The sequence below is a fragment of the Fibroporia radiculosa genome, assembly GCF_000313525.1.
Source record: "Fibroporia radiculosa TFFH 294 genomic supercontigs, scaffold3719, whole genome shotgun sequence".
NCBI lineage: Eukaryota > Fungi > Basidiomycota > Agaricomycetes > Polyporales > Fibroporiaceae > Fibroporia > Fibroporia radiculosa.
In genome coordinates this window covers 4,007-22,578 of record NW_012133390.1, presented here as the reverse complement: position 1 = coordinate 22,578, position 18,572 = coordinate 4,007, and the positions used below count along the sequence as shown (strand labels likewise).

General features: G+C 50.6%; 7 protein-coding genes across 7 annotated transcripts; 4 read left to right on the top strand and 3 right to left on the bottom strand.

Annotated features, from left to right (window-relative positions):
- Window positions 1-279: 279 nt before the first annotated feature.
- On the top strand, window positions 280-2,920 carry FIBRA_04905 (uncharacterized protein; the record flags this gene model as incomplete). Its single annotated transcript, XM_012326687.1, has 8 exons — window positions 280-596; window positions 647-773; window positions 826-973; window positions 1,049-1,704; window positions 1,753-1,952; window positions 2,011-2,159; window positions 2,212-2,278; window positions 2,332-2,920. 8 exons carry the CDS (start codon window positions 280-282, stop codon window positions 2,918-2,920), a joined length of 2,253 nt encoding a protein of 750 aa, XP_012182077.1.
- Window positions 2,921-3,234: 314 nt separating this feature from the next.
- FIBRA_04904 (uncharacterized protein) lies at window positions 3,235-4,188 on the bottom strand (the record flags this gene model as incomplete). The annotated part of the gene is made up of 2 exons (XM_012326686.1): window positions 3,235-3,502; window positions 3,572-4,188. The coding sequence occupies 2 exons, from the start codon at window positions 4,186-4,188 to the stop codon at window positions 3,235-3,237; spliced, it is 885 nt and encodes a 294-aa protein (XP_012182076.1).
- A 2,357-nt stretch (window positions 4,189-6,545) lies between these two features.
- On the top strand, window positions 6,546-9,954 carry FIBRA_04903 (uncharacterized protein; the record flags this gene model as incomplete). The annotated part of the gene is made up of 17 exons (XM_012326685.1): window positions 6,546-6,868; window positions 6,932-6,940; window positions 6,994-7,096; window positions 7,158-7,297; window positions 7,354-7,364; window positions 7,419-7,535; window positions 7,588-7,670; window positions 7,724-7,784; window positions 7,844-8,034; window positions 8,085-8,243; window positions 8,300-8,482; window positions 8,534-9,103; window positions 9,160-9,211; window positions 9,272-9,279; window positions 9,334-9,529; window positions 9,588-9,643; window positions 9,697-9,954. The coding sequence occupies 17 exons, from the start codon at window positions 6,546-6,548 to the stop codon at window positions 9,952-9,954; spliced, it is 2,520 nt and encodes an 839-aa protein (XP_012182075.1).
- Window positions 9,955-9,985: 31 nt separating this feature from the next.
- FIBRA_04902 (uncharacterized protein) lies at window positions 9,986-10,999 on the bottom strand (the record flags this gene model as incomplete). The annotated part of the gene is made up of 4 exons (XM_012326684.1): window positions 9,986-10,192; window positions 10,247-10,465; window positions 10,519-10,870; window positions 10,920-10,999. The coding sequence occupies 4 exons, from the start codon at window positions 10,997-10,999 to the stop codon at window positions 9,986-9,988; spliced, it is 858 nt and encodes a 285-aa protein (XP_012182074.1).
- Window positions 11,000-11,076: 77 nt separating this feature from the next.
- FIBRA_04901 (uncharacterized protein) lies at window positions 11,077-13,625 on the bottom strand (the record flags this gene model as incomplete). Its single annotated transcript, XM_012326683.1, has 7 exons — window positions 11,077-11,181; window positions 11,236-11,384; window positions 11,436-11,527; window positions 11,577-12,075; window positions 12,135-13,038; window positions 13,092-13,213; window positions 13,265-13,625. 7 exons carry the CDS (start codon window positions 13,623-13,625, stop codon window positions 11,077-11,079), a joined length of 2,232 nt encoding a protein of 743 aa, XP_012182073.1.
- A 248-nt stretch (window positions 13,626-13,873) lies between these two features.
- On the top strand, window positions 13,874-15,573 carry FIBRA_04900 (uncharacterized protein; the record flags this gene model as incomplete). Its single annotated transcript, XM_012326682.1, has 11 exons — window positions 13,874-13,943; window positions 14,024-14,155; window positions 14,214-14,295; window positions 14,363-14,500; window positions 14,555-14,672; window positions 14,739-14,840; window positions 14,893-15,041; window positions 15,094-15,189; window positions 15,244-15,346; window positions 15,385-15,464; window positions 15,519-15,573. 11 exons carry the CDS (start codon window positions 13,874-13,876, stop codon window positions 15,571-15,573), a joined length of 1,125 nt encoding a protein of 374 aa, XP_012182072.1.
- A 565-nt stretch (window positions 15,574-16,138) lies between these two features.
- FIBRA_04899 (uncharacterized protein) lies at window positions 16,139-16,504 on the top strand (the record flags this gene model as incomplete). The annotated part of the gene is made up of 1 exon (XM_012326681.1): window positions 16,139-16,504. One exon carries the CDS (start codon window positions 16,139-16,141, stop codon window positions 16,502-16,504), a length of 366 nt encoding a protein of 121 aa, XP_012182071.1.
- Window positions 16,505-18,572: the final 2,068 nt, after the last annotated feature.

Here is an 18,572-nt window from a genome sequence, read left to right as displayed (position 1 = left end):
GCACCCGCCTCTGCCCTGGTCGGAAAACGGTCGCCCTGCTTGTTTTCGCTTCTACGATTAAACCTACTCAATTTCTGCCGAGCGATCCTCGACGTCATGCGTTGAGTTCTTGCTCTCGTACCACGTCCTCTTGACGGCCAGACACTCTCGCTCAGTCTCAGCCCCTTGGGCCTGTCTGATCCCCTGTAGAGACATGCAGCAGAACCACGCGTCGCCCCGACCCACTTCGCTCATGCCAGGAGCTCCTCCGGCACCAGGAGGACAGTTCATTTGTCAGGGATGGCTGCTGAAGAAGAGGAGGAAGAAGATGCAGGGTGCGTTTTGACTACTTTCTTACGGCCGCTAAAACCTGTCCTGACTGACACCGTCCGGAGCACCTCAGGGTTCGCTCGCCGCTATTTCCAGCTGCAGCAGTCGGGATGGCTCTCGTACTCCTTCGAACCTGGCCAGCTGAGTCGTGACCAAATCTTCCTCCCACAAGCAGCGATCTCTAGCACCCCCGGTCGGAGAGACATACACATAGATTGCGCCACCGCGACATTTCACGTCAAATGCCTCAGCGCGGAAGATTTTAATATGTGGATGACTGCGTTCCGGTGAGTCTTCGTACAAGTTGTCAGACGCACACAATTCAGACGCGTTCAAGCAAATTCCTTGCGCGCGAATCTCCACCCATGGGTGCGTCCTCTCTAGGCAGAAGGTCTACGGTAAGATCCACGCTACGGGCCGGGCAGTACAATCGGTTTGGTGGTCTAGTGGAAGAGATGGGCATTGTACGGATTGCCATAGCCTATGACGCACAATGCACACTGAGACCTTTCCTAGACAATCAATGAGCTGCAGAATGCAGTCACTGCATGGCAGGATAATGCTGGTCAACAGAGGGGTAGCATACAACGTTCGAAGTCTGAGAAGGATAAGAAAGATCGCGCCAAGGAGCACGGAGGGCATGTATTGGGGATTTTCAAGAAAGGTGCGCTGTTCTCATATTCATGTTTGGCTACAATACCATACGTCACATCGAGCACTGACCATGTTTATGGCATAGCTGCGCCCCATGCTCACAACCAGCATGCGCCGGATCCCGGAGCCAAAGTACAGCCTTCCGATACTCCTTCACCTGCAGACCCTTCATTTCAACGCGTCCAGGCGATTCTAGATGCGCTTCGACACCAACAAGCCGCACTGGCCAAGTTGGCATTATCCTACTCCCCTGTCGATACCAACCCTCATTCCGCGCATGGATCCCACCTCTCGAGAACGACAGAGGAAGATGGAGAACGCACGCCCATTCCTACCGCTTCGCGAAACTTCCGGAGATTCTCTACGACGAGCGACCAGAGTGGTGGCAGTGGTAGTGGCAGTGTGTGGTTCGATGCTCCTGAGGGGGATGGGGCTGAGGAGTTCGTGGTAGAGGCGACGCCGGGTGAAGAGCACAAGGAAAGCGAGGTATTTGGTGAAGGTCGTTACAAGAGCCCTCAACCAGATCCAGCTTCCAGTACAGAGATAGACGATACGGATACGGATGCCGACACAGATTCTGAAGAGACATCCGAAGTCGAACCGGCCGAAACCGCTTCCACAAGCCCTGAACTCCCCAACCAAGATGATGAGAAGCCAGTCGTGCGTCGAACTCAGTTGCCATCAGGTCCTGTAGGAGACGAGGGAAGCCTATTCGCGGTTCTGAAGAAAAATGTCGGAAAAGTATGCTCAGCCAGAGTTGTGCTTGTCATTAATTCTAACAGCCTTTAGGATTTGTCGCAGGTTGCCATGCCGGTGACATTCAATGAGCCACTCACCCTCCTGCAAAAGGTGGCCGAAGAATTAGAGTATCATGACCTTCTCTCTCAGGCAGCGCATTCTGACAACCCCGTGGAACGTATGTGCTATATAGCTGCCTTCGCGGTATCAACATATGCGAATACGAAGCACAGAACAGGTCGGAAAGGATTGTGCGTCGAACTGAGGAACATTGTCCTTATGCGCGTACTGACAATTTTCATCCCTTAGCAATCCCATGCTAGCCGAAACTTTCGAAGATCCAAGAATGCGGTTTATTGCGGAGAAAGTATCGCATAATCCAGTCATTCTGGCATATCATGCAGAGGGGGATGGTTGGAAGCTATGGGCAACCTCAAGTGGGAAAACCAAATTTTGGGGTATTTAGTGTTCTCCACCTCGTCAAAACCTATTCTGAAACTATTCGCACAGGTAAGAGCCTTGAAATTATCCCCCAAGGAACTACTCATTTGCAGATCGGAGAGGAGTATTACCAGTGGTAGGTGACTGATGATGTCAATGGTGTGAACAAAGGCTCACACTCGACCTTAGGAAACGTCCATCATCCTTTATGAGAAACCTCATGATGGGTACCAAGTACCTTGAACACTGTGGCAAGATGGTCATCGAGAATACGACGACAGGTGCCCGCTGTAATCTGGACTTCAAAGAGGGCGGTTATTGGGGCCCGACCAACATGGTTTCTGGGTCGATACTCTCCTCATCTGGTAATATCGAAGCAGATCTTGAGGGAAAGTGGGACGAACAGATGTCTCTGAAGCTAGACTCCTCACATTTGCGAGTGTTATGGAGAATGACACCTTTCTCGAAGAATGCACTCGACTACTATGGTTTCACCTCATTTGGCATCACGTTGAATGAAATCACTTCGGATTTACAGAGCCGACTACCGCCCACAGACTCTCGTCTACGGACAGACGTGAGGGCACTGGAAGAGGGGGACCTAGATCTTGCAGAGGATGAGAAGAAACGGATAGAAGAGATGCAGCGAGATAGACGACGGCGTGGTGCGGACCGCCAGCCACGATGGTTTAAACAATCTGGTGACGAATGGGTCTATGCTGGAGGTTACTGGGAGCAGCGAGCGAGGGGTTGGAAGGACGTTGAACCCTTATGGTAATATATATTTTTGGAGGAAGTCGACTAGTCGTTCATTCACTAATTATTCGTTGGTGCCCTGCACACTCCAAACGGCAACACCTCAGACCGTGTTATGCGCGAACAAGTTACAAGACCAGAACAAACGGATTTTGAGGCCACCAGGAAGACCACTGTAAGCATTTGAGGTAAACAAACAGCGGTACAACCACCATTACTATTCGATGAGACAGTATAGAATTGCATACCAACTCCAAGTATACGTAACTTCTAGTACCAAGGTATATATTCACCCCTTCGCGAGCACAATATTCGTTAGGCGAGAAATTCACATAGCTAGTCCGAGGCTTTGCGGCTATTCGCAGAACGAGCTGGTGCATCAGCTTGCATCTGGTTCCGCTCCTGCTCACGGAACCCGCTGAACTCCTGGGTAAGCCTCAACACTTCGTCCCAACGATCGTGCATCTCAAATTCTGAGTCCGATACATCTTCATCATCCTCTTCGATAGTATCTTCACTGGGCCACGTTGAACCAATGTATCGGACATTGGGAAAAATATCAGGCAAAAAACTCGCCACCGGGATGGGGTCGTCGACTGTCGATCTACCGATCTCAATTTCATCCAACTTCGCGGCAACTGATCCTTGTCTCGGGCGCTCTTCGAGGCTTTACGACTGCTTGTTGATGGTCGTGTCAAGGGCTAGGCCGACAAAGGCGAGATTTGGGCAATTCTGCACCAGAGGGACAAGTCCTCCTAATGTCACGGGGAGACTTGGTGTAGGACTATGGTTTACGCCCAGTTCTAGACGATAGAGTCTCGGCCATGACTCGGCCATCAAACGCACGAGGTCGCTGTCCAGCTCCATCGAGCAGCCGTCAATGTGGAGTGACCTTAAGTTGAGGCCGAGGAGAGGCGCGAATGTTTGTGCGGTGACCGCGTAGTTAGCATCATTTTCGCCAGATTGGGAAAAATTCAGCTTGAGCAGCTGAATGGCGGAACGTGAAGAATGAATAGCAAGTGACGCAAAAAACTCTTCTATCGTTTTGGCCAGTGTTTTATCTTCCACGTGGATGCGTATTTGCGAGACGCGAGATGACCGAACCCTTGAAATTGGATTTGTGCAGCTTGGGAGCTGGACTGTTGTCATATCAATTATTCGCAAGGAAGGGAACGTTCGCGAAGGGGTTTTATCGCTCAGCTTTTCGACGTCATCGCCCATGTGCTCAATATCGCCGTTTCGGAAATGGAGGGTTTGAAGATTGGGTAGGGCTGCAAGACAGAGCAACATCTGCGATGATAGCGTCCAAGTGTCGCAAATAAGATATGTGAGAGAGCGTAAACCTGAGAAAAGATCTATAAAAGCATCCGAAAGCAAGTGCTGACTCGGTGCTTTTAAAAAGGCTGAGCTGGTTCAGTCGCGGACATTTCCTCCTTAGAGCTGCCATAAGCTGTTTTGTTACCGCCATGTCGGTCACGCGCACGAAACCAAACTTGACGTTCTTCAACTTCGGACCAAAACATATTGGAGTAGCAGCGGCAATTTCATGACGGAATGGGTCACTGACGTGTAGATCCAGATGCTCTAAGTTAGGTAGCAGAGCTGCGGACGGGCGGTATCGGTCGAAGGCTTGCAATACGCTAGGATCGGGATAGTACCTGTAGACAGAGGTTGACCGTGTAGATCCGAGGGATTTGACGCCCGAAGCATAGCCAATAAAACGGGGAAAATCGGTCGGAATCAACGGCCGAACAAACAACTATAGCCAAGCAGTCTGTAAGAGCTTCTGTGACTTAAATGTGCCCACGACAGTCTCCTCAATTTTCCCGCTTCCTCTGCTGGATCAATGCTATTCTCAATTCTCCACAAATCTCTTGGCATTGTAAATATGAGAGGTCCTATAGTGGGAAGAGTACGCCAGAGGATGTTCATCGCTGGGTCGTAGAAAGCGCGACATGTCCGAGCTAGAACGGCGAGGGCATGTTTGTCATTCTTGGGGTAATCAAGAAGGCTTATGCATATGCAGAATCTCTGGGGGGGAAGTGCGTGACGTTGTCTGGCCCTGGATATAGAATGGCATGGATAATCCGATTTATGAAGGCAAAATTCGGTGTCTGGTTCAGTAATAATGAACGACAATACGGAATATACATGCGTAATGTGAAAAGATTGCTTACATTCGCGACCACGTTGACTGTTAGGTTGGAAGGGGTATGGAAGGTATGGAAGAGGGTGAGATTGGGGTGAGAGACCAAAACAGCCGAAGCCGGCGTGCTCAAATTCCAATCTCAGATCGTCGCGATCACATGAGCTTTCAAACGCGTCGCGATCGGACCGGTGCATTGGGAGCCACTGGCGGAGAAGTTGTGGCAATGTAGATAAAAACCCAAACCTACCTCAACATGTTTTACGAGAGAAACCGGACTGACCAGCGTTTCTCCAGAAACCCAATTTATCGAAATTGTCCTGCATCCAAGGCGTAAATAATGGCAAAGCTTGGGCTATTCAAGCGACTTATTGATCCGAGTCAGCAATATCCCGCATGCGCATGCCTTTGATTGCAGCAAGTGGCATCGGCTCCGGCTGCAGGAGAGAAAGGAGCGTGTCGATAACATGCATATAAGGACTGTCTTGGAAGTATGGGATCCGTTGGATCAGCCTCTCGTCGCTGTCATGATGGAACATATATATGCATGACCTTCGTCGCTCGCTGCGAACGGCATCGACATTGAGAAAGAGCAGAGAAGTAATATTGCGCTTCACAGCAGTGACTCGGAGAATTTGTCATGTAAATTTATCATGTAGCTGAGATAGGACGAACAGTCTTATTAGTCTTATCATCACCAAAAGTCCATCGACGCACAATTCAACTCTCGGAGTACAGCCGAAGGAGGTCCTGGCATATGTCGTCGCTCGCAGGCGAAAGGAATAGATGATAGAAAGCACTGTTAGCAGGCTGTTGGGCGATGTAAGCTGAGTGGCATGTATGTGCAGGTGATGAGAATCACCGCCCGTATTGCAATTGAACTCGATCAAGATCTTTATAAGATGTGCACGGGGGAAGCCGGTTTCATTTTCGATAAAACCCGGATTCTAGTCCATTGGCTCTCAAGGAGGGAATATTGACTCAATAACGACGCATTTTACGCTGAGGGCTTGGGTAATCGTGCGACTTAGTTATTCAATGATGTTGCATAAGAGTAGTCGACGCTGAAGGGAGTCATTGTATTCCATGGTTATCATGTGAAGTGCGTACTTCATAAATATGATACAAAACCGTGGGGGAGAGTGGAAGAGGGTTCGACTGGCAATTTCTGTCAGAAATGATTCGAACAACAGTCATGGATGTGCCCCTTACCAGACAAGATACTGGTGATCGCTGATTTCCTATCACAATCTCGATACCCTACGTCGAATCCGGGGTCTTTCCCTGAGCATTGTCGAGTACTGAGTTGCAATGGATCACTAACTCACCTCTGGCGAGCAGCCTACTGCCAAGAGAGTGACTCGGAGCCTTGTTCAAGAGCATCACGTGCGCTTCGATCGAAGCATGACATTGACCGAACTTTGAAACATTGGAAGAAATCAACTCTGAGAACGACTTGGTCTCGAGGACCAGAGACTCGCAGTCACAAAAACACTCGGCAATGCCCATGGCTAGCTGCCGCACGCTAGGACGATGTACTGCGAACTCTAGGTTTTCTTGCTTGTCTCGGTCCTTCGCTACTCACGCAGCTATACCCACTGAAAAAGAGTGTTCCTCAATAACTCCTCCATACTCACGTCTACTTGGAAACCTGTCTGATGTTCGGCATCTTCTAGGAAACAGACCTCTTACTCTCGCAGAGAAAATCCTCTACAGTCACATTGCAGATCCCGTGAAAAGTCTCGCAAATGGGCAGCTTAAGCGAGGGGAGACATACCTTCAGCTTTCACCTGAGAGGGTTGCTATGCAGGATGCATCAGCTCAGTGAGTAAATCAGACACATTCGTGTTTAGTCCCTGTTGATAGTTCCGCACCTGCTTTACATAGAATGGCGTTGTAAGCAACCTGTTATGGTATTCCAGACCTCCGACTGATGTATGACTACCAAGGTTGCAATTCATGAGCGCTGGGATGTCCAAGTGCGCGGTTCCCACCAGTATACACTGCGACCACCTGATACAGGCAGTAGATGGCGCAGAAGCCGATTTGAAGGTAGGGCATCGTTATCATTACTTGTGCTACGTATATTGGTTTATATACGAATTTTAAAAAGCGTTCCATCACCTCGAATCAAGAAGTGTTTGATTTTCTTGAGAGCGCTGCACGCAAGTATGGCATAGAATTCTGGAAACCAGGATCTGGCATCATTCACCAGATTGTCTTGGAGAATTATGCAGCACCTGGGATGCTCATGTAAGACGTAATTCATAATGACCTTTCGATGTAGCCTAATTACTCTTGCATTCCAGGCTTGGAACGGGTACATGATCGATTGACGTCCTTTTATGCCAATGAACTGATGTGTTTCTTCAAGATTCACATACTCCCAATGCTGGCGGTCTCGGAATGCTTGCTATTGGTGTCGGAGGAGCAGATGCCGTAGATGCCATGACAGGAACTCCTTGGGAACTCAAGGCACCTCACGTTGTCGGTACGTTTGAATGTTTTGTAGAATTTGAGCGTCGATGAACAACCCACCCCAGGTATTCATTTGACTGGTCAGCTGTCTGGATGGGCTACGCCAAAGGATCTAATCCTTCATGTTGCTGGAAAGCTTACTGTCAGGGTGAGTTGCTTTTTTTCAAGCCAGTACTCATGAACTTGAGGAGTGCTCTGCAGGGCGGGACCGGTCGGATTCTGGAATATTTCGGTCCTGGAGTTTTTAACCAGTCGTGCACAGGTGAGTTGTCTGTCTGATATCTAGCAGGTTTTGGGAATTCACTTGCCTTTTTTTTTTAGGATTGGCTACAGTTGCAAATATGGGTGCGGAGGTAGGGGCTACGACATCCACATTCCCCTATACGCCTAGTATGCGCAACTACCTTATCGCGACTGGGCGTGCTCCCGTAGCGCGCGCAGCCGACGAGGCAGCTTCCACAGGCTTCCTGGCTGCTGATGATGGTGCCGAATATGATGAGGTTATTGAGATTGTGAGTCATGCATTTTCACTTGGACTACAGTTCATAGATTTCCCTCAAAGAATTTGTCGGAACTGGAGCCAAGCATCAATGGACCATTTACTCCCGACCTTGCCACCCCACTGTCTAAATTCGGCTCCTTCATCAGAGAACAAGGATGGAAAGACGAGATATCGGCCGGACTTATTGGATCTTGCACCAACAGTTCATACGAGGACATGGTGACTATTTTGTTGACCAGCTCACATTATCGCGCTCACCAATTATCTCGATGTAGACTAGTGTCGCCAACCTTGCAAAGCAAGCCCAAGCCGCAGGTCTTAACGTTAAGGTGCCCTTTCTCTGCACTCCCGGATCAGAGCAGATTAGAGCAACTATGGAGCGGGACGATGTCACCAACACTTTGCAAGGCGTCGGTGCCGTTGTTCTGGCCAATGCATGTGGTCCATGTATTGGGCAGGTGCGTTGCTGGCTTAATCGTGGACAAAACCAACGTTGACAGTAGAACTAGTGGAAAAGGGAGGACAAGAAAGAGGAAGAAAATGGCAAGTTACATCTGGCATCACGTCCCGAAGTGCTTCTCATTCTATGTTTTAGCAATTTTGACATCTTTCAATCGGTGAGACGATCGTCAGTAGGACTCAAGTTGAACCTTACCTTCCGCACATCCAGCAATTTCAAGTCGCGTAATGATGGTAATCGACTGACGATGAACTTCCTCGCTTCTCCCACTATCGTTACTGCTATGGCATTTTCCGGAAAGCTATCATTCAACCCTATGACTGACGCAATTATGACCCCTTCTGGGAAACCATTCAAATTCTCGCCCCCTGTGGGCCAGGATTTGCCTTCTGCCGGCTTTACACCGGGGGAGACAGCTTTCTACCCTATGCCCATACCTGAGCCCCAGCCTGAAACAGAAGTGATTGTTCGAAGGGATTCGCAGCGATTGGAGCTCCTAGAGCCATTTCCTAGCCATTTTGGAGAGGATTGCGGAAACATGAGAGGATTAGAGTTGCCCACTTTAAAGGTGCTCATGAGAGTCCGGGGTAAATGTACGACTGACCACATATCTGCTGCGGTAGGTTTTAGATTCTAGGGTTGTTCATGATTTTTGGAGTGACAGCCTTCTTACAGGGCCCATGGCTCAAATACAAAGGGCATCTTACCAACATTTCCGAAAATCTTCGTACGTGTTGTTCACATCGTCGCAATTGGGTACATACTGATCATGAGCTTGTTTTATTAGTGATAACGGTTCGTACCTAACATGTTGATTATATCTGTCATTGAGTGACGCAAAACTTTCAGGCCACTAATGATGAAGGAGGCGATGTGAATGTCGCATTTGATCACGATCACACTGCCTTGGAAAGCGAGACGGACACTATCCCCGGTGTCGCTAAGCGGTTCAAAGCACGCAAGCAGCCCTGGGCATTGGTTGTCGACGACAATTATGGCGAAGGGAGTGCGAGGGAGCATGCCGCTCTCCAGCCTCGCTTCTACGGTCAGTTGGCGCAGGTTCAGTCTGAAATAGTGTGACCTGACCTAGTGTCTTCGTCAAGGTTGTGCCATGATTGTTGCGCGATCCTTCGCTCGCATACATGAAACCAACCTCAAAGTGAGTAGCTGTGGTTGATTTTCCTCGATACGTTTTGCTCAGATAAGTTACAGAAACAGGGCATTCTGCCGCTTTGGTTCGCTAATAAAGCAGATTATCCTCGCATCGGCGCTGGAGATTCCGTTGAGACCAGCGGACTCGCTGATCTACTCAAGGGCTTTCCGGATGCTGTTATCAAACTAAAGGTCACCCGGAGGAATGGGGAAGTATTCGAGATCCTAACCAAGCATACGATGTCGAGTGACCAGCTCAAATGGCTGCGCGCAGGATCTGCACTCAACCACATTCGCTCACAGATAGCTTCGAGCTAGACATTAAAGTGACATACTATTATGTTATCGACTACTGTTGTGATGCCAATGCTTTCCCAAGAGCCTGCAGCTCATGAGGATGCCTCGCGCCTCCCCTTTTCTCCTTCAGCCAAGATAGGGCACCTTTGGCGACTTCGACAGTAGAATTGGGCAAGCCCGCTAATTGGGCTGTCTTTAAACCGTGACTATCTCTGTTCACACCGGGCTTGAGACGGTGCGCATAAGTGAAATAGCCGTCCTGTCGAAAAACAGATGCAGGTCAATCCCACCTGAAATTCAAATGATGACATACCTCCGTTTCATCTACATCAGTGCAGAAGAATTTCACGTTCGAGAACGGGCCCTGGCCTTTATTATTGTCAGAGCATCCAAGCATATCGGCAAGTTCGTGGAAATGGGTAGCAAACAAAGCACGGCAGCGGTTGACCTTAATAAGATGGTGGACAGCGGCGAAGGCAATAGCCAGCCCATCATCAACCGTCGTCCCTCTGCCGACTTCGTCCATGATAACCTGGGTAGAACTCATAACTCAACTTATACTTGACGACAGGTAATTCTGCTTACTAGACTGTTAGGAGTTGCACGTCGGAGAATCTCACTTGTCTCCAGCATCTCCACCATGAACGTGCTACGGTCACGGAACAGATCATCTCTCGCCCCAATCCGCGAGAACACCCTGTCCACAAGTCCAATCTCAGCGCCATCCGCGGGGACAAATGAGCCACTCTGTGCCAGAATAGCAATTAAGGCCGTCTGACGCAGAAACGTCGACTTTCCTGCCATATTCGGGCCGGTGATGACGTGCAAGCGCGAATCAGGATCCATTTTGACGGTATTAGGAGTGAATACGCGCCCGGTGGCCAACAAGCCAAGCTCGACAGTAGGGTGTCTGCCATTTACTACATGATATACTGGACTGAGAAGAAAATTAAGTAGTCTGACCCCAGTGAAGATTTGATGCATACCTGTCGGTGATCACTGGGCGGACAAAGTGCATCTCCACGGCGAGGTTCGCAAATGCGACCGTCACGTCTAATTCGTCCATTATACGGGCATTGCGGCGCAAGTACCCTGAATGGGCACTGACCTGACATGCTTATGAGCAAAATACGCATACTGAGACTAATGAGAAATTGCCTCGTTGCGCAGAGTATCAAACGCTTCCCTTTCCGCTGCATATATCGCGGTTGTGGTATCAACGATTTCTGCGCCAAGCTGGGACCAATCCTAAAAATAGATGTGAAGGTTCATAGCAACAACGCCAACGAATACTCTACACACCTTATGTAGGTATACATTCGTCGAATTGTTCTGCGAGATAGGGACAAAGAGGGAGGATGCATTAAGCTTGGCCGAATCTCGTTTCCCCCTGGCGATGTGGATATGCATACCATAGCCCGGAGACGAGCGCAAAGTAAGGGACGGGGCATCTGCAAAGTTCAGTGAGCGATACAACTATGAATGACAGTGAACTTGGATACCATAGTCGAACTGCAGCTGCCTCTCGAGCTGCTCTCTACGAATCATCAGTTCAACCAACTTGGCATGCAGCGTGGTCAGCTTCTCTGAGAAGCTGCAAAATTTGATCAGTGGTATTCACAAAATCTGCAAGACAAACCAACCTAGGATGGATCGACCAGTTAGTTTCTCCAAAGCTAGGCTGCGTATTGATGGAGCGTGGAGAAAAGGGAGGCATTATACCAGGCATGTTATTGTCATGAGGATCCATCCCCTCTCCTGGAGCGGTTGAATTGGAGCCTCCGGAGACAGGAAGGGAACTTTCCAGCATACGTGATAGTTGACCTAGGTCGTGCATGTCATTTATCAATGCGTCAATACTACTCCACTCCACCTCCTTAGTACATCCATGATCTCGATCCTCCATCGTTTTCTCAAGCTCTATTCGGTTTTTTACTAGATTCCACGTGTTGATAGCAGAGCGGATAGCTGATAGATCACTCGGCTGGCCTCGCCCAAGCAAAAACTTTTGGATGATACGGGTAGCGTCCTCCAGATCAGCTAAGGCTTGTGCGATGTCTTCACGCAAATAAGTTCGAGTATGAAAGAAGGCTACCAGTGACTGGCGAGCATTTATTTCACTGAGGGAGGTGCTAGGGGAACCTGGAAAACCGCAAAGTTATTCAAACTTCCCTTGACAACATGTGCTCGAATTTACTCACATAGCCATCTAGAAAGAAGGCGTGTTCCGCTGCTTGTAACAGTTCGTTTCACAGCGCTCAATAAACTGCCTGACAAGCCGTCGTTGATACCCTCGCGGATTTCTAGCGCCTTAATAGTGTGAGCATCAATCTGCATTCGGCCACCCGTGGTTTCTCTGCTTGGCGAAGATAATTGGGGCATATGGTCAAGGAGGTTTGCCCGCAGAAATCCGGTGAGGAGTGTAATAGCACCGACTTCCAGAGTCGTTAAGGCCGTCCCAGCTGGACCTTGGTATTGGGTAAGATGAGACGTGACATCATCAGCTCCAGGACCATCTGCAGCAGTCAAGTCCAGAGCGAGAGGCGGAAGGTGATGTGCATGAGAGAAATAAGAAGCAAAACAATCTTCTTCTGTCATTATTTTCCGGACAGGATGTAACTCGTCTGACATGCTGTCCTCATCAATCACCACCTCGCGTGGTCCGATACGAACCAACTCATCCCGCAGACCGTCCAGTGAAATACTTTTGGTAAAGAACTCGCCAGTAGAGACATCTATCCAGGCCAGGCCAAGCTCGGCAGAGTGCGTACCCGTAGACTCTCCGACAGGCATTTTAGAATCAGCTATGGCGAGAAGGTAATTATTCTCGTATGCATTGAGGAAGGGCTCGTCAATGAGAGTCCCAGGAGTGACAACGCGTACAACGCGTCGGTCAAAACCATCCTTCGATCCTCCTTGTGGTAGCCGAGGAAACTCTTCGCATAACGCGATGAATCGTTTCTGATGTTGGACTAGAATCTTGAGGTATTTATCCAGATGCATGAGAGGGAAACCGCACATCCATATGCGCTGACCGTCCCAAGTTCGCTGCGTCAGCTTGATGTTCAGGAGACGGGACACCTCCTTTGCCTGGTCAAAATACGACTGTAACAAAGGCTCTCATAAACACCAAATTCTGACTGCGGTGACATGCGTACCTCATAGAACTGGCCCACGCGCGTGAGCAGTATACAATGCGGAAACTTACTCAAATTATCAAGAATTTCCGTTGCAAGACGATTCCTCGGTTGTTCTGGCTCAGGAGGGAGTTTGTCTGTCGCTAACTAACAACATCAGGATTGAACATCGTTTCTGGTATACAGATACACACCCACACCTTCCTGATCTGCGGACTTGCGCTTGCGAGCTCGTCGTTTTTCCAGAGACTTATGCATCGTCGCTGTGTTCTCTCGATTCTTAACCTGCGTGAAATCATCCGCTACGGCCTTGGGCTCCAGGCCTCCGCGCCATTCGCCGAGAGGTTCGGCAGCACATCCGTCGGCCTGCAGACACGCTTTGGGAAGATCCGGGTACTGCTTCTTCGTTATAGTGCGCTTTCGCGCCGTCTTAGGCGCGTCGTACACGTTGGCATTCGCGCAAAAAGGGCGTGATGTTTTGAGTCCTCGCGTTGGGAAAGCCGTAACACAGCGGTACGCGGAAGCATTTCGGATCGCTCCTAGAAGAGCGACCATAAGCTCGCGGTCTATAGGGGATTAGACGGTGCCGTACACCACTAGAGCCTGGAAGCGAATTGTATTGTAAGTAGGGGTTATGAGGGAGGAAGGAGACCCAGCGCGAGCGGTCACGGTGGCACGTCGTGCGACGCCACACTTTGCCGTTTCGAGAAGCGGAGTTTCAAGTTCCAAACTTCGCCTGTCGCCGTCGCCGACTCGACAACCAAAAGCAAGCTAAGCCAGACGTGTCATACCCCATCCACAACATGTCTTTCGCCGGCAGACGCAGAGGAAACAAGGTGAAGAAGGGTGTTCAGTTCACCGTTATGGTGGTCGGTCAGTGCTCGTCGCTATTTTTCCTGTTTTCTATGCCAACACTTCACGCGTCGTCTCCATTTACTGCGCCAAACGTGCAGGTGCCTCTGGTACTGGACGCACGACATTCGTGAACACCCTCTGCGAATCAGAGGTGCTTGCCCACAAGGTCTCTGACAGCCCGGATACTGCACATGTTGAGGAGGGTATCAGGATCAAGCCTGTCAATGTCGGTTCGTGCTTAGTTTTACCTATTGGCAGCGTAATGGGTTCCCATTAACAAATTTACAGAACTTGAAGAAGACGGTGTTCGGATTGCTCTCACCATCGTCGACACTCCAGGTTTTGGCGACAACATCGACAATGAATTCGCGTAAGAGTGATCGGAAATTTTCGGCACACAGAAGCCTCATTTGTCTATTTTTTTTTTTGATTTATAGCTTTCAGGAGATTGTAGGATATCTCGAACGCCAGTACGACGATATTTTAGCGGAAGAGTCTCGCATCAAGCGTAACCCTCGCTTCCGGGACAACCGTGTCCATGCCTTGCTGTACTTCATTCCTCCTACTGGGCATGCGTAAGTCCCTTTATCCATTCCAATGTTCACTTCGGGCCTCTCACCGAATTATAGCTTGAGGGAAATGGACATTGAGCTGATGCGCCGCCTCTCGCCGCGTGTCAACGTCATTCCCGTCATTGGCAAAGCTGATTCTCTGACCCCGAGCGAGTTGAGGGGATTTAAGAAGAGGGTGCGTGAATACGTCACTCACGTGTAAAGCTCATCTAGTTTGAGAACTGTACTGAATAAACCGCAGATTATGGAGGACATTGAATACTACGATATTCCCGTGTACAATTTCCCCTACGATATTGAGGAGGACGACGAAGACACCATTCAGGACAACAGTGAACTTCGGGTGGGTTATGTTACCGCGGATATCTGCTTCACTCGACTGAGATGTTTCCTAGGCGATGATGCCATTCTCAATTGTCGGGTCTGAGGAAGAAGTCGAAATCGACGGACAGCTCGTCCGTGCTAGGATATACCCCTGGGGTATTGTCGAGGTTGACAACCCAAAGCACTCAGATTTCAGTCGCCTGCGCGGGGCTCTTCTTAAGTGAGTATAACACGAAATGTCGCGTCGCGATGATGCTGATTCATGCCTGTAGCACGCACCTTGCTGACTTGAAGGCGTTAACACACGACGTTCTCTATGAGACTTATCGTACCGAGAAACTCTCTCGGACTGTGAACCCAGATGCTCAGTATGTATTTGATTTTGCCGGGAGATTACCAGGACTGACATGTTCTCTCTAAAGGGACTCTTCCATTCTTCCTGAAGAGCTCGCTACCCAGAGCGTGCGCCTTAAGGAGGAGCAACTGCGTCGGGAAGAAGAAAAGGCAAGTGACCTTTGCTGGAGTGTTATCAGAAACAAGTTAACGCTAGTTCTTGTTATCAGTTACGTGAGATCGAGCTGCGTGTACAGCGCGAGATCAATGAGAAGAGACAAGAGCTATTGGCGAAGGAAGAATCGCTCAGGTGAGCCACTCTGCGGGGGATCTTGGCATCGTGTATTGATGACATGATTCGCAGAAACTTGGAGAGCCGCCTCGCCGCTCAGGGCTCGCAGTCAGAATTCCGCGACTGATGCGAGGATGCTTAAAGAATGTCATGTTGCGCGGTTGTTATACCCATCGTCTGTGAGACCAGGACGATCTAATTCCTCACACGGCATTCTCTAGTGGGTTCGGTGTCCGGATAAAATCTTTGATGAGTCTCAGTCACCACCTCTTTTCCCTCCAGTCTGCTTCTTCCCGGTCCTTCTAGCGCTCGTTATTGACAGACACTTGCACTTTCTGGATAGTCTACGGCTTCGTTCGCTCGTTTAGTCTTATACCGCTGTTGAATTCTCCTGATATACTGTGTTGGTATGATATGATATGAAGAGCCCGCGCGTGCGGGTTTATTGACCAGAAAGCGAGTGATCTCCCGAGCACGAGAGTGCTTGCCGACTGAGATCGGTACGAGGGAAGATGATGCTCAAATATAGACGACCGGCCTGGTGGCGTTTCTGAGGGCGAAACAGGCAACTCGGCGCGAATGCGGGAGTCGCAGGCCGAGCGGAGGCAAGTCCGGGAGTGAGACTCGCGGCGCTGTGGCTGCAGTCGCCCGCCACCGGTTCAATCTCCGCTTGAGCCGCGCGCAGGCGGACGATGCTGAGAACTTCGACCGCCTCTGCCGCCTCTTTGATTCTTGCTCTCTCCCTCGTTGTCCTCGTCGTCTTCCTCCTCGTCCTCGTCGCCCTCGCCGCCCTGGGCGTCGCCCACTCCCTCTGGCATTGCGCCGTTTCGTCCGCAGCAGTCGAATCTGCGATCGTTTGCTCCTTGCCGGAACAGACGCCAGTGCCTCAACCACGCACTCGGGACCGTCTCAGTCTCGACTTATCTGGCCAGCCTGCTGTCTGCTTCTGCTCGCCTTCTCTCGCCCTTCGTGCCCTATTCTGCATCCCGCTCGCGAGCACGCCCGTCCCTCTTGCTCTCCAAATCAATACCTCCGGCGATTCTTCCGCTATCCCATAACGGGCCGCCGTATTGTTGAACAAGCGGTCAGCTTCCATCGCACAGAGTTGTTGAGTTCTCCATCCTGGCACTGACACACGCAGTCTCGCCCTCATCTACTTATTCTGCATGCTTGCGATGGAGCTTGACTGGCAGAGCCCACCCATCCCCGCTCTTCACAAGACGCGCGATTGGCAAGCACCCCATAATCCCGTAGGGTCTGCCGTGTCTCCTTCCACCTCTACTTTTGCTCCTCGCCGTCGTTCGACTGTCTTGCACGCCCCTCCTCCAGGCCCACCGCCGTCACAGCCCATTCCTAGTGTCCCATCTCTCCCCACGTCACACTATGAAGCGTATGACGGGTCTGTGGATACGTCCGAATATCAGAACGGTACGAGCTCTCCGAGCCAACAATATGCGCGACCAGCTGCCTCTGCGAGCCTCGCTGCTGTGGCAGCATTTTCACAAGCCCGCTTAGCTGTGGCGTCAAGTTCAGGCTCGTCGCCTCCACTCAGTACGTCCTCATCCTCCGACAATCTGTCCGACTCTCCCCCTCGGTCCATGCTTCGCTCTATTGCAACCAAACGGTCCCCGCCCCCCCATCATGCGGCGGCGGATCGCGGCCTATTGAGCCTACCAGACTCGCGCCTGTCAGAATCGCGGCCTTCATCTCGGCGTGCGTTAACCCGAGCACTGGAACTTGCCCGTGAGGCTGTTCGACTGGATTCGACAAATGATGACCCATACGCTGCCGTAGTTGCGTATGGGCAGAGCGTTGCTTTACTAAGTGAAGTGATGGAGAGGGTGATGAGAGGAGAGGATAGCACCGAGAGCCACAGAAGGCAGAACGGGAGGCGCCGCAGTGTTGTGGCGCAAGAAGAGGAAGTAAGACGACTGAAGTCAATTGTGAGTTGATTCACGTGGAAAGGAACAACATGCACTAATCATTTCCGTTCCCCGCCCCGCATTACGTGAACTTATCAGCATGATACCTACGCAGATCGTATGAATATCCTTAGTTTGATTTACAGTATACCACTGCCTCCGCATTCACCACCATCGACTTACGCCTCATCGGTCTCTCAATCTTCTGCGTCCACTAGACCTTCCTCGCCCTCATCTACTTCAATATCGACAGAATCATCCGGTTCACATCATATTCTACAGAGTTCATTCAATCGACGTAGTGAGGATGACGGGAGCCGAGATTCATCTGAGACTGCTAGGGGTGCAGCAGACGAAGTTAGTGCTGCAGAGGCCATAGGAACCGTACTGCCATCCACTATCCTCTCCCCATCTATTCGTACCACGAATGCTAGTTCTGGTACTTTTGTTCACCCATATGCCTCACCCAACGCTACGTCCAGCTCATCAAGTCTGCCTGTTCGTACGGCTGCGGCTGCTCCAGCTGCTTCGGTCCGACCATATAGGCCTCGTGCACCATCAACGCTACCCCCTCCTGCTCCCCCCCCAACGACTGTTCTGCCGCCTGCGCCAGGCTCTCCTGCCTTAGAGGTCTCACTCGATACTGCTGTATCAGGCCTGCTTAAAGCGCATGATACTGTACGATTACGAGGCAATTCTACAGGTCATTCACGGACCAATTCAGCGAGTCGTCTGGCAGCGCTGCAGGAAGAGAGACATGAGGATGCACTGAACCACGTTAATGAGGTGGTCCCGGTTGCTAATGTCTACGATGAATCCAGCCGTCCAAGATCTCGAAACGCTGCCCACCCATCAGACATTATGCGTGATCTTCATCCACTGCCACCCCTTCCGATACCTTCTCCCGTGACAGCAGCCACTCCCCGTGTGGCCACGTCTGGAGCGACCGCAGCGTCTGAACCACCGTCACCCCATATCGCGACCCAGTCTTGGACTCCAAGACCAAGGAATGGGTCAAGCCTCTCCGTACAGTCCGAAGCAGCGACCCCGACAAACAGACCTCACCTGATCAACACGTCCCCTATTATGGGGACTATATCACAACGGCGGGTCAAGACGTCTGCTCCTCCCTCCACTAGTGATACCTCGCCTACCGAATCTACCACATCTGCTGCATCTGTCCCCAACATGGGCAGGCTGGCCG